We start from the raw sequence: 14921 nt of genomic DNA, 5'->3' as shown, positions 1-14921 counted from the left end.
TATACAGGGACAAATCCTTTAGTCCTAGGGTTGAATTTATTCATAGTATCTGAAGTTTAAAAAGTAAAATTCAAACACCATGTTTCGGTGCTTACCTTGGTCTTCAATTTTTGAATCTCTGCTTCTGTAACTGCATGTTTGATTTGCAACTGAAAATTGAAAAGAAAGAAAAAATCTGAACTAAGAAAGTGTATCTATATTTGTAAAGCCTCAGCAGCTACAAGAATGCCTTATTACATAGTAAAAGGCCTAGAAAAGTGCTGCAGTGCAGCAAGTTGTAAATTAAAGTGTCTACTGTGTGAAATGACACTGGGTGCAAACTAATTAAACACAGTTTATGGTCTATACTCCCTAACATCAGATTAGGTTACCAATTTAATTGCTCAGGGACCAAGAGAAGAAAACACTTTTTATTGCCCTCTTTGCAGCTCTTCCTTTATGGTTTGAGTGTCAAGGAACTGTTTCCTTGCTAAGCCTAGCTAACTGAACGGCATAAGCAGGCAAGTGAGCTGGTAGTGTGATTTAATTCCAAACCTGGCAGTGTGAAGATTTATTCCAAATCTGCAAGAAAGGTGGCGCTATGGTCCCGTGAGTTGCAAGCACATTCTGCTCAGCAGCTCCGCTGCAAAGGGAGAGAGGAGGACTGCAGTTGCACGGGGAAATCTCTGATATATATTTTTTATTTTAATTGCAAGAAACGTACAGATCCAGATTTCTGTCTTCCAAAAGATCTGCTCCTTTTGAAGACTCAGACCCCCAATAACTTCCGCTACAGCTTATTAGCATAAGAGTAACAGTTTACATTTGTTTTGCTTGTCCCTCCCCCACTTTGTTTTCTTTGTAAGGGAAGAACAAACTGAACGAATCATTCATTTTCCTTAGGGGATCAACAAATACTCCCAAATTTAAGGAAACAACTTATGGGTTCACAATTTCTTGTCTGAAATCCTTGGGGCCAGATGTTTTTGGAAGTCAGCATTCTTCCAACTTTAGAAAGGTAGTTAAGACGCATCTTCTACAAACTGTTTATTATCCACAGTAGGGTCTTTAGAGGCACTCTATAGTCAAACACATGACTTATTTTTGCCACCAAACATGAATATTCCCACTAAGTGAGGTACATAAAAGACTGTAAATAGCATCCTGTTAGGTCAGGTTGTACCACTAAATTAGTTTGACACAAAATTACAAAAAAGACTGGGGGCATTTTGGATTTAAGACTGTATACATGAGGGACCATAAACTTTTACTATTACTGTAATCAAGTAAGGCTAAGAGGTTTTCTTATCAGAAGTGAGTGAGTCTGACAGAAGGACAGAAATGTGGAGTTTTCAGACTAGCAATGAGAACCTGTGGAGACTATAGCACCTCCTAAACCTCAGCCTTCTCTTGGGTTTGCAACCTGTATTCCCTTGGTTTTTACCAAGTTCGTGGGGACACGTGGGAAGGATGATAAGGGGAAGATGGAAGAATCAAGGACAGGTTTATTCGACCCCCTTGGATGCCAGTGGCTAACTGCCCAGAACCTGAGGGTTTCTAAGTTCCTTGTAAAGTGCTCCCTCCTGTTATGCAAAAGGCCATGAGGTCTGCACTGCCACAGCTCTTGTTACTGCTCTTGGTGCTGAGAGGTGATTTTGAAACTTTTTAGTTTGATTCTGCCCCACTCACACTGCTTACATTCTTCCTGACCTCGTCACTCTGGTCATCTTGCTGGTGTGGCTATTGCTCCTTGCACCCTCACTGGCTCCTAGGGGCTTCTATGCTTGAACAGTTTCTAGAGTAGGACCGTATGTGGAAATGTTATTTTTATAAGGCACAAAATCTGGCTCTTTTAGTTTCTTACCACAGCACAAGTGGTACAATTCTTACTTACCTGCCTTTAGCAGATGCTCAGAGCATCAGTGCACCTGGCAAGGAATCTAATCACAAGTTTTCTCAATGACTAGAATGGAAGAAGGTATAAAGACACAACAGTGCTGCTCAGAAATCCCTGCAATTCCCTACCTCCTCACTGATGAGGTCTATGCTCATCCTAAGTCCTAGCCTGGATTGATCTTTTGGAAGCCTGACAACACCAGGCTAGCCAGTCAGATAGGCTTGAATGCCCAGTGGATACTCCAACTTGTAGGCTCTTCTGAACTCATTTTAGACACGGGAAGACTAAAGATTAGAGAAGACAACCAACCTGGTCTCATCCTCACAGTGAATCACCATTAAACCCAGGACTAAAACCTGGATCTTCTCATTCTGATTCAATGCCATTTTCCTTAGAAAATAAGGATCAATTCAATAGGCATTCATTGAAGAGCTGCTATGTGCAGGATGCTGTGAAAATAACTTTTTCCCCCTCTAATAAATATTAAGGCTAATCTCCCCCACCAGTATAAACTAATAACATAAAAAAGGGCAAAAGTACTTAGACATTAGACACATTATTTATATACAAATCTACAAAAACAATGTATATGCACACACACATATATGGCTATTTGCTAAGGAATCCAGAAAATCCATACACTTAGGTGATTCTGGAGGATTTGCAATTGTTATTGACAAGATCTACTTCTTGTTCTTTCAACCATGTGCCAAGCATGAAGAGTAGTTAACTTAGACTGTTTGAATTCATCTCTGGCCTACCATGTACTCTATGGAGCATTAGAAAATTACTTAACCTCTCTTATTTCACTTTCCTCACCTGTAAAATTCAGTTCCGTATAAGTCAAAACCTTCCTTATTGGACGATTAAGTGATATAACCCATAAAAAGCACTTAGTACAGTGGCTAGCATAGAGTATGTCCTCAATAAACTCAGCCAGGACCAAGACAGAATGGTCTGAAGAATTCAAATATGATTACCCCAGCTTCACCTTGCAGTTAAATGTGCTAATGGCTGTAAAATGTCACACCTGAAGTAAAATGAACACCTCTGATTCTATTTAAAGAGAAGCAAGAAATCAAAAGGGCAGATTTCACAGTGAACACTGCACTATGGGCAAGTGCCAGATTTTATTAAGTCCTGGTAGGGTAACCAAATACGTGGCATGCAGCTTGTTGGGATTTTGGACTTTCTTTTCTCAGATCACTGTGTCTTCTATAAGTTGCTTCTCTGGACCTCAGTTTCCCATATGAAAAATGCCAGATGGAACTCCAAGAGCCCTTTCACATATGACAGGTGTCACATTTACGAAACGAAGAACCTGAAGGTAGTTGTCAAGGTTGCAGACTTTAGAAATTCTTGTTCTGAGTCAATATTTTCTTTCTTGTGAATAAATACACTAGATTAATCCACAAACTGTGGGACAAACCCAGGTAAAACTGTGAAACAGCCCATGTTGATCTATTCTACCCTTCCCATCTCACCAAAAATGGGTAACAGGAGGGAACTGAACTAATTAGCAGTGAGGTGAGAATAACTGATGAAAGTTTGGACTGTTACTAAGTATAGCTACATTCTTTACATATAGGAAAGCAGAATGAATTGTGTAAATTCACACATTATTCAGAATGGACAAAATTTTCTTAGTACACGTAAGTCCTAAAATTTAAAATATGTGATTATTTTAATTCTGTATGGACATTAAGAGAATTTCTACAAATCAATCACTATTGACAAGAAAAGCATCAAAAATACAGTAACTGAACTCTTTCATTTTACATAGTATGGACCTGTGTCTAGTGAGCTTACGCTGGAAGGCTATTAGTTGCCAAAGCCAGGTTTTAGAAATCTCAGCCCATGGTTCTTTCCACTAATACTAAATTTCTTACATCTGTAAGCCCCTTTATTTTTAATCATCTCCCTTTATCATTGCAAATGACTGGGGGAGGCAGGGCAGGTGTTGCGAACCTCATGGTTCAGATGAGGAAAGAGGCTCAGGGAAGTCACACACCTTCTTCAAGTTCCCACTAGAAACAGGTGGTGGAGTGGAAGCAAAACCAGATTTGACTCTTCCTACCTCTGTTCCTCCCTTAACCATGTATCTAACTGAACCAGTGGCTTTGGGATATATTTTTCATTTACTCTTCCCCCAAACCCCAAGGCATATGTCATCATCATAACCTCTCAGATGAGAAGTTATTACTCCAACTGGAAACCATGGATCACTTCTGGTAGTCTGAGCATTCTGCCACTGAATGCAAAATGGTGCTTAATCAGCTGCTGTTGTTACTAATGAAGCTTAGAAAGCACACCTCCACTTCCCTGAATAATCAATCGGCATTTAGTGACTGAGACTATGCTAGGTACTATGCTAATCACTGAGGATACATGAACATGACATAGAATCTACCTTCAAGATACTTCATGGAGATTAATAAATACCACCTTGTAAGAATTCTCCAGATCACCCTGTGAGAAAGGTCAGAGGCAACTTGCTGCTGGATGGCTTGTTTAGTCTTTCGTTCTATAGCCAGATCAGGTGTCATGTGTCTTTGGCCGGTTTGTCCAGACGTGGACCCTACTTTCCAAGCAAAGTGAGCAAGATGGACCCAAGATATCTCCATTTCATGAGGAAAAGAAAATTGCTTTTCACAGGGGTAAAGGACCTTGACAAAAGGAGCATAGTTGGTTAAAGGTTGAGTGTTCTTATTCTAGAGCAGTTCCCTTTCCACATGTTTAAGAGATTTATGTCAAGAATCAATAACCTTTTCAAAGTACAGGTCCAAGAGTTTCCAAGAATGGTCAGGTAGACTGCCTGCAGGGATAGAAGGTCAACAGGGCTGGTTAATAGAAATAGAGCCTGAAATGCCTGTTGGAGTTTTTGGGCCTCAGAGAAGCTAGGTTTGGAGAAAAGACTTGGGATTAGGAGGGCATAAATAAAAAGAAAAGGTTAAGAACTGCAGGTCAAAGTCTTTTAACTTACAAGACCATCTTTTTCATCTCTTTTATCATCTTTAACACGAAAGCCATAGATATGCACCTCAGGATTTCAGCACAAATAAACATACACATTCCTATGAGAACAGGAGCTTCCATTTAACATTCTGAAGGTGTACCTGCTGTGTATAATTTTTTTTTTCAAAAAGATGAATACAGAACATGTACTCATATTACTGGATCGATATAATCCAAATATAACTGTGCTAAAAATAGAAACACCCTTTACACAGAAACTTAAATAGGTGAGACTGAACTTTTGCCCTCTCTCTACTTATCCTGTGAGAGCATGGAAAACATTTTTCTTTAAAAAGTGAAAAAAATCTTTGCAGGAAACGTTTTCAGAGAGTTCTAGTTCTAGAAATATTACAATCAGATAACAGCAACATTTTCTGCTGTTGCTTTACAAAAGCAAATCAATAACTAATATTTGCAGAGAACTTTATAAAGTGCTTTCTAGATTGGAATCTAAATTTTTACAGTTATATTTATGAGTATTTGAGTGATGTATTACCTACGACAATGTGGCTTCACAAAAGAAATCAAAGTTGTTTTTAACTACATTTTGGTGTTAAGTTGAAGCTTTGCCACAATTCTTTGTAATTTCTGCTGAAAAGTTTACATATGGTATCTATCCTACTTATTAACAAAAGTGTTTTACTTACGGAATCATGTATGCAAAATGAACTAAAACTGGCTGACTGAACAATATCACAATCTAATCTGAATGGTAACACTAATTGCAGCATATGTAGCATAGGGTGAGATTCTCTAACAAGGTCGCTCCCTAAGTACTCATAAACTTGTTATTAATGATGCTGCTGCTGGATGTAGTTGATGGCCTATAATTACAGCTCTTTTTTTGAATAAGTAACTGTTTGCTATTAAGTAGGCAGCAATTTATAGCTTCCCTACATGTTAGTGGAAACTTTCATAAAGATAACTTAATGTTATTATCCCACACATTTTATAACTTTTCTAGATTCTTTTTCATAGACTTAAATAAATAAAATAAATCAACTTTTAGACTCCATTTTTTCTTCAAGAGAAATGTAGAATTTTTTAAAATTGTTGCTATTGCTGTAACTCCTGAGGAGGAATGGCAAGGGAGAAATTGGACAGTCAGTTTAAATGGCACCTGGCTAACAGTTCCTGAGCCAGCCTCGCTGTAACTTCCACTAAATTACCAGTGAAATCACATTAAAAACAGAAAAACTCATAACCAAAAATGAACACAACTAAAAACAACAGTTCATAGAATATAAAAGAGTCATGAAGTTGAATTAAGAAAAATCTCTCCAAGATTCCCTCTGACATCAGGGAGACACTTTGTACCACCCTCATTGATGGCTTGAGATCCATTCTGTCCCAAGCAAAAAGTGGACAACCCCTACTGTCTTGCCTAGGAATGGGGCGTCAAGTCAGGCTCTCTAACTTTCTCAGTATTACATATTTGTTCAGAAAGCAACTGTTAGGGGGAAATGCCGGAAGGTGGCTGATGCATGGCACACTGCATACTTTCAGACCCTATATAGACGGGTGGCTTCAGTAAGTGCCTTGGTAGCAGTGAATACTGGAAATTACCTTTTTTATCTCTTTAACTTAGAGAACTATGTGGCAATACTTGGGAGTATCTCACCATAGTACAGAGAATTGCCCTAGATGTCAGACTGCTAGAAAATAGCAACTGGGCTGGAAACAAGGCACCTAAATATCCCTCCTAATCCAAGTCCAGAAATGAGACTCATAATCAAAAAGTAAATAATTACTGACTAACCAATTACTAAAAGGTTTTTGTCTCATTTCAAGATAAAGAAAAAACAGGCCACCTTAGGTCTACTAACAAATACTGCAAATCAAGGTAAAGAAAATACCAACTTGAACACACAAATAAGTAAACTTGTGAAAATGATGTATCCTATAAGTAAAAAATATTTTAAGATCACTTTTTGAAATTCTAGGATGTAAAGAAAGTACAGCAAGAAAGAATGAAGAGTAAGAAAACTAAACATTTAATGAGAGAATTAAGTCATGTTAGAAGTGCTAAAAAGCATAAGTGAATTTGAAGTTAAAAGCATATTTAATTCAATTAAACTGTACACTTAAAATGATGAAGACAGTAAACTATACATGTATCTTTTTCCCAATAAAAAATTAACAAAAAGCGTAATTAATGCTACAAAAAATAAAATCACTGATATGACAAGACAAATTTAAGAAACAGTCTCAGATACAGAAAAAAAGACAAATTAAATAAAATGATAAAAAACGTCATAGATACTGATGACAGTGTTTCCAGAAAAAAAAGGAAATAGAAAAAAACTGAAGGAAACATTAATGAACTAAAATGAAAACAAAACAAGAGTAATGAAAGCAATTAAAAAGAAAAATAATCAATGAAAGAAGGCCTATTTCAATAAATTGTGCTAAAAAATTTTGAAGTACAAGGTGAAAACAACACAAGCATCCAAATGCAAGCTTTATGTCAGACTTTTCCTTTAAAACACGCTTAAAACAATAAAACTTGCCCTACCACTTTTTCAGGGAAAAAGTTCGTTAATGAATTAGAATGTCATTCTCAGTATGGGAAGATCATGGAAACTATATCCTCCACAAATACTAAAAAACAGTACTTAAAGATATACTTTGAGAATGAGAAAAAATTCAGAATATAAGAATGAAGAAATTATTCTTTAAAAGGAATAATAGTGGATACTGATTAACCTGAGAGTATAACTGTTGTAAATACCGTTAGAAAACTAACCAAAAACATAAGCTTTTAAAAAATGTGACAATTATATTTTAATAATCTCTCTTAGAACCCAAGATTGCATCAAAATCTTCCATATGAAACATTCAAATGATTATTTGAATTCAAATTATATTTTGTTCTTAATTTTTAATATTTTAATTTTTAATTTTAATTTTAATTTCATTTTTAATATTTTAATTTTTATTTTGTCCTTACATTTTTAAACACTTTTCAAAAACTTAAAGACAAGCCTTAGTAAAAGCCAATAAACATAAAAGAAACATACAGCATAAAACAAGGTGGGAACACCTATACCTTGCATAATTATAATTATAAACTTAAACTGATTAAATTTTCTTAGTAAAAAATACAGACTCCAATATTATATTTTTATTTGTTTATTTATTTTAAGACAAGGTCTCACTCTCTTGCAAAGATTGGGGTGCAATGGCACAATCACCACTCAACTGCAGCCTCGACCTCCCAGGCTAAGGTGATCCTCCCACCTCAACCCTCTGAGTAGCTGGAACCACAGGTGATTATATTATTTTAAAGCTACTATAAAACAAAGTGCTACAATTAGGTTTATGTTAAAAATAGGTATACACTTATACACTGGTGTTTATCCAGCAACTGCAAACAAAAGTAGCAGTAAGAATATTGACATCAAAGTGTACTTAAAGGTTGATAAATCTTGAAGTCATATTTTATGTACTTTCAATATGGCATCAACCTAGATAACCAAAGCTGTAAGACACAAAATACAACAACGAGGTATAATTTCAGTATATATAATCCTCAATTTCCTAGATAAAGTAAGGAAAAATGAATATGGATCCAGAAGGTCTAAAACACATCATGTCGCTTTTACCAAAAACACCCGTATTAATCTACAATAAAAGCATCACATTCAAAAAAAGAAAAACTTGAAAAGACACTATTATCTGGCCTCAATGTAATAAAACATTAAATAGATTAAAAAGCTACAAATTGAAAAGTTTCCTCAATTGTTCAAGTCAAAGAGAAAATGAAAGTCAAAATAAAAAATATAGACTATTTATGAAGTGATGAAAATGAGAAGAATGCACGTTGAAATGAGATGTGGCCAAAGGCATAATAAGAGACAGGTTCATAATTTTGACTGCTTTTATATTTAAACAATCAAGTATGACAATAAATTCAGCATTGGTTGCAAGAAGTTAGAATATGAGTAATCAAACATTCCTAAGAGAAATAGGATGATGGAATAAGTAAAAATACAAAGTTAGGGAGGGGGAAAGTGTCAGTGCAATACAACATTGCAAACTAACATGAGTTATTCCCTGTCTCTCTTGAATTCAACTTTGGAGATACCAAAAAAGAAAAATAGACTATGTATAGGTTTCAGGGTCTTATTCATCAATTAACAAAACAGCTGGTGAGAAACTCATACAGAACACAAATGGTTGCAGATGTCTTTGGAAAACTGAGGATCTGAAGCAGGAGAGTGCAGTAACCAGGAATGGGGGCCAGCAATTTAATTTTTTGTCTTCTCCATATAACCTGGGTAAGCCGGTATCTGGAGGTATATCAGGGATAGCCTATTTCAGGCCTTGAAGCTTGGACCTCCTAGACACTAACTTATCCTTTAGTGCCTTTGGTGGAAACCTTTGGTGTAATGTGCTAAGCTGCAGCACCAGAGATAATAGTGAATTAACACTAGGGCAGCACCAGAATCCCCTTACAGTTGGATAGAAAGAAGTACAGGTGAGCTGGAACTAATTACTTTGTTAAAAGTACACTTACAAATATATGTAACTAAAACTCTTCAAATACAAAAAGTTGGCAACAAGAGGAGAGGTAGAGGATGGTATGCTAAGGGTATTATTTTGTTAAATGATAAAGACATGGATATTGATCTGCTTTATACATTGCCAGGAAAAATAACCTAAGACTAAGTCAAAATAAGTCAGGGTAATAAAATACAAATGTACAACTTTTAAGCAGCAGATAAAAATTTGACGTACCCAATGGCAAGTAGGTAGAAAGACTTAAAAAAGAAACAAGAAGAAAGCATGGACATTGTAAAATATGAAATAAGGTGGCATACATAAGTTCTAATATTAAAGTTATTAAGGTAAATGTAAATACATTTAACTCACCAACTAACTGAAAAATACTCCCAGAGTATTATAAAAGTAAGATGTAGAAATAGGTTGCCTAAATGAAACATATTTAAACAAGAGAATACAGAATTGTTGAAAATAAAGAGATGGAAAAACTAGATGCTGTGAAACAAATATAAAGAAAAGAAAGCCAGAGTTAATTTTTTATTATGAGACAAAATATAATTTGGGAAAAGTGCACCAAAAGGGAGAAGAGAGATGTTATAAATGAAGAAGTTGTAATAATCCTCAACATACATGCAGTTAACAACAAAGATATAAAATATCTAAAACTACCACTGGTAGGATTACAGGGATAAATAAATGATGGTAACTCGTGATTTTAATATATACTTTTTCAGAGTTGGTAGATCATGTAGACAAAATATAAGCCATATTATAGAAAATATGTGTATATGTGTTTGTATTATTAATCTTATTTATATTACAGTGGTTCACGCCTGTAATCCCAGCCCTTTGGCAGGCCAATGCGGGTGGATCACCTGAGGTCAGGAGTTTGAGACTAGTCTGGCCAACATGGAGAAACCACGTCTCTACTAAAAATACAAAAATTAGCTGGGTGTGGTGGCACATGCTTGTTATCCCAGCTACTTGGGAGGCTAAGGTAGGAGAACCACCTGAACCCAGGAGACGGAGGTTGCAGTGAACTGAGATGGCACCACTGCTCTCCAGCCTGGGACACAGAGCGAGACTCCATCTCAAAAAAATAAAAATAAAAATAAAACAAAACAAAAAAAATTAAAAAATATATATATACCATATTATATATATATACACACACACACATACATATATATACACACACATATACACACAGATAAACTTCACACCTAAACATGGAACAAGGGTGCTTTTTGCCTACATGAGGAATATCAAATAAAAACTGTTTGTGTATCAAGCTATTAATATAAAATATCTAAAAAATTCTACACAATAGCTATTATATGGAATATGTTTTCTGATCAGAGTGCAATAAAGTTGCAACCCATAACACAATATAGCAAAATAAAGTTCTCTATGTCTGGAAAGTAAAAAAAAAAAACACTATATCCTTCTTTTGTTAAAAAGAAAATTCCAAGAAAAAATACATATAAATAACAACGGCATTCTACATGTAAAAATTTGTGACATGTAGTTAAAGCAATATTCAGAAAAAAATCAGTACAGGTATCAGAATGTAAGAGTTATTAAAAATAAATAAACTAAGTGTAATTGATCAACAAAGAAGAGAAAAAGAAAGAAAAAAGAAATAATTGGTCTTTGTTTTTTACTTTTTCTTATTTAAAGAAGAAACAATTAGGAATGAGATAAAATTCTAGAAAAAAACTAAAAAAGTAAAAATATTCAAATAAAGAGAAGAAAAAATATAAAAGGGGTAACTACTTATAAATATAAAATACTTCAATACTTAAAAAGTATTTTATAAAAATATAAGTTAATAAGTGTAATAGCTTAAAGAAAATATCTAAATTTCTTGAAAAATGCAAAATACCAACATTGTCCCCCTGAAATTGAAAACTTGAACAGAGTAACAGTTATTATGAAAGGTACTTAAAATATCCCTCCACCAACGTACAGATGGTTTATATAAGATTGGTTCAAAAGTAATTGTGGTTTTTGCCATTACCTTTAATATGCTGAATTAAAAACTGAATAATAACAAACTTTCAGGAACAGAACTTTCTATCTTATGTACATCATTAAGTCTCGTTTATAAAAGTAATTTCTGAAAATAAAAAAATAGGGAAAAACTTCCTAATTTATATTGAAGCAAATATAATCTTTTTGGCAGTTAAAAATGTTTTTTTGTTATAATAGATTTTTGGGAAACAGGTGGTGGTTGGTTACAATAAAAAATTCTTGAGTGGTGATTTCTCAGGTTTTAGTAAACCCATCACCTGAACAGTGTACACTGTACCCAATGTGTAGTCTTTAATCTCTCACCACCCCTTTTCCCTCGAGTCCCCAAAGTCCAACATATCACTCATGCCTCTGTGTCCTCATAGCTTAGCTCCCACATATCAGTGAGAACATACAATGTTTGGTTTTCCATTCCTGAGTTACTTCACTTAGAATAATAGTCTCCAATTCCATCCAGGTTGCTGTGAATGCCATTATTTCTTTCCTTTTTATGACTGAGTAGTATTCCATGGTACATATAAACCACATTTTCTTTAGCCACTCATTGATGGGCATTTGGGCTTGTTCCATATTTTTGCAAATGTAAATTGTGCTGCTATAAACATGTATGTGCAAGTATCTTTTCTGCACAATGACTTCTTTTCCACTGGATCAAATGATAGAACTTTTAGTTCTTTAAGGAATCTCCACACTGTTTTCCATAGTGGTTGTACTAGTTTACATTCCCACTAACAGTATAAAAGTGTTCCCTGTTCACCACATCCATGCCAACATCTGTTATCTTTTGTTTTTTTTTTTTTTTTGAGTATGGCCATTCTTGCAGGAGTGAGGTGGTATCACATTGTGGTTTTGATTTACATTTCCCTGATAATTGGTGATATTGAGCATTTTTCCATATGTTTGTTGGTGGTCATTTGTTTATCTTCTTTTGAGAACTGTATATTAATTCATGTCCTCAGCCCACTTTTTGATGGGATTGTTTTTTCTTGCTGATTTGTTTGAGTTCTTTGTGGATTCTAGATAGTAGTTCTTTGTCAGATGTATAGATGGCAAAGATTTTCTCCTAGTCTGTGGATTGTCTCTTTACCGGCTGATTGTTTCTTTCACGGAACAGCAGCTTTTTAGTTTAATTACGTCTCATCTATTTACCTATGTTTTTGTTGCATTTGCTTTTGGATTCTTGGTCATGAACTCTTTGCCTAAGCCAGTGTCTAGAAGAGTTTTTCTGATGTTATCTTCCAGAATTTTTATGGTTTCAGATCTTAGATTTAAGTATTTAATCCATCCTGAGTTGATTTTTGTATAAGTTGAGAGATGAGGATCCAGTTTCAGTCTTCTACATCTGGCTTGCCAATTATCCCAGCATCATTTGTTAATAGTGTGTCCTTTCCCCACTTTATGTTTCTGTTTGCTTTGTCGAACAACAGTTGGCTGTAAATATTTGGGTTTATTTCTGGGTGCTCTATTCGGCTCCATTGGTTTATGTGCTTAATTTTATGCCAGTATCATGCTACATTGGTGACTTATAGTATAGTTTGAAGTTGGGTAATGTGATGCCCCCAAATTTGTTCTTTTTGCTTAGTCTTCCTTTGGCTATGTGGGCTCTTTTTTGGTTCCATATGAATTTTAGTCCTGAATGGTACTGTGAAGAATGATGGTGGTATTTTAATGGGAATTGCATGGAATTCGTAGATTGCTTTTTGCAATATGGTCATTTTCACAATATTGATTCTACCCATCCATGAGCATAGAATGTGTTTCCATTTGTTTGTGTCGTCTATGATTTCTTTCAGCAGTGTTTTGTAGTTTTCCTTATAGAGGTCTTTTACCTTCTTGGTTAGTTATATTCCTAAGTATTTTATTTTTCTTTGTAACTATTGTGAAAGGTGTTGAGTTCTTGATCTGATTCTCATCTTGGTTGCTGCTGGTGTACAGCAGAGCTACTGATCTGTGTACATTAATTTTGTATGCTGAAACTTTGCTGAATTCATTTATTAGTTCTAGGAACTTTCTGGATGAGTCTTTAGGGTTTTCTAGGTATACGATCATATCAACAGCAAACAGTGACAGTTTGACTTCCTCTTTACTGATTTGGATGCCCTTTCTTTCTTTTTCTTGTTTGCTCTGGCTAGGACTTCCAGTACTATGCTGAATAGAAGTACTGAAAGTGGGCATCCTTGTCTTGTTCCAGTTTTCACAGGGAATGCCTTCAACTTGTCCCCGCTCAGTATAATGTTGGTTGTGGGTCTGTCATAGATGGCTTTTATTACCTTAAGGTATGTCTCTTCTATGCCTATTTTGCTGACGGTTTTCATTGTAAAGGGATGCTGGATTCTGTCAAATGCTTTTTCTGCATCTATTGAGATGACCATGTGATTTTTAAATTTTAGTTCTGTTTATGTTATGTATTACATTTATTGACTTGCATATGTTAAATCATTCCTGCATCCCTGGTATGAAATCCACTTGATCATGGCAGGTTATCTTTTTGATATGCTGTTGGATTCAGCTCCCTAGTATTTTGTTGAGAATTTTTGTACCCATGTTCATCAGGGATGTTGGTCTGTAGTTTTCTTTTTTTGTTATGTCCATTCCCGGTTTGGGTATTAGGGTGATACCAGCCTCACAGAATGATTTAGGAAGGATTCCCGCTTTCTCTGTCTTTTGGAAAAGTGTCATTAGGATTGGTACCAATTCTTCTTTGAATGTCTGACAGAATTCAGCTATGAATGTGTATGGTCCTGGACTATTTTTGTTGGCAACTGTTTTACATTATTTTTTCTTTTTTTTATTATAATTTAAGTTCTGGGTGGGATACACGTGTAGAACATGCAGGTTTGTTACATAGGTATACTGTTATGCCCAGACCGTTTGTTCCCTGAAGAAGACCACCAGAGTCCAGAGTCAAAGCCAAGCGGCAAGGATCTTTAATGCAAGTTCGAACTTGGTCCCTCCGTTCTATAACATACAAGAGGGCCTCGAATGATGCATGTGCCCGCTTTTTATAACCCGATGCATACAGGATATGTAAGGTTACAGAGGTACAAAGGAATTCTTTTGGTTGCAGCATCACAACTGGTAATTTGGTTAATACAATTAACAGTTTCTATTTGTTCCCGTGCATTTAGTAAAACTACAACGGTTGTGACCTTATCAGGGGCTCTCTAGGTGGTGTTTCTGAGATGTGTGGGGAGGGGGATGTATTTGCGTTGGGCTCAGGAAGTTGGGACAAAATAGAGGATTGTTTGTACTGGGCCCAGGACTAAGATATGTGGCAGACACTGGTAATTAGAGCAGGACAGAGACTTTCACAACGTTTGTCCTTACAATGTCTGGAGTCTATAGATAACCTTAATCGGTTAGGTCCGGGGTCGATCTTTAACTAGGCTCAGGGCGCCGCCCGGGCTGTTTGCCTGTGGCCTTTATTTCTGCCTTTTAGTCTCTTCATTTGATCTCTTTCAATACATGTGCCATAGTAGGTCGCTGCACC

At 35.6% G+C, this 14921-nt stretch overlaps 1 protein-coding gene across 4 annotated transcripts in view; it reads right to left on the bottom strand.

The window, feature by feature from the left end:
- Positions 1-14921, bottom strand: part of PPP1R9A (protein phosphatase 1 regulatory subunit 9A) — a 408553-nt gene that overhangs the window by 48674 nt on the left and 344958 nt on the right. For all 4 annotated transcript variants that reach the window (XM_033192833.1, XM_033192830.1, XM_033192831.1 and 1 more), the window contains one exon: positions 96-149. In XM_033192833.1, the coding sequence (XP_033048724.1) occupies positions 96-149 (54 nt within the window). The remainder of the gene's footprint in view (positions 1-95; positions 150-14921) is intronic.

This window comes from Trachypithecus francoisi, unplaced genomic scaffold, assembly GCF_009764315.1.
Source record: "Trachypithecus francoisi isolate TF-2019V2 unplaced genomic scaffold, Tfra_2.0 Lachesis_group4, whole genome shotgun sequence".
NCBI classification, from domain to species: domain Eukaryota; kingdom Metazoa; phylum Chordata; class Mammalia; order Primates; family Cercopithecidae; genus Trachypithecus; species Trachypithecus francoisi.
Note: the sequence above shows the minus strand (reverse complement) of the source record. Positions and strands in the feature narration are given on the sequence as shown.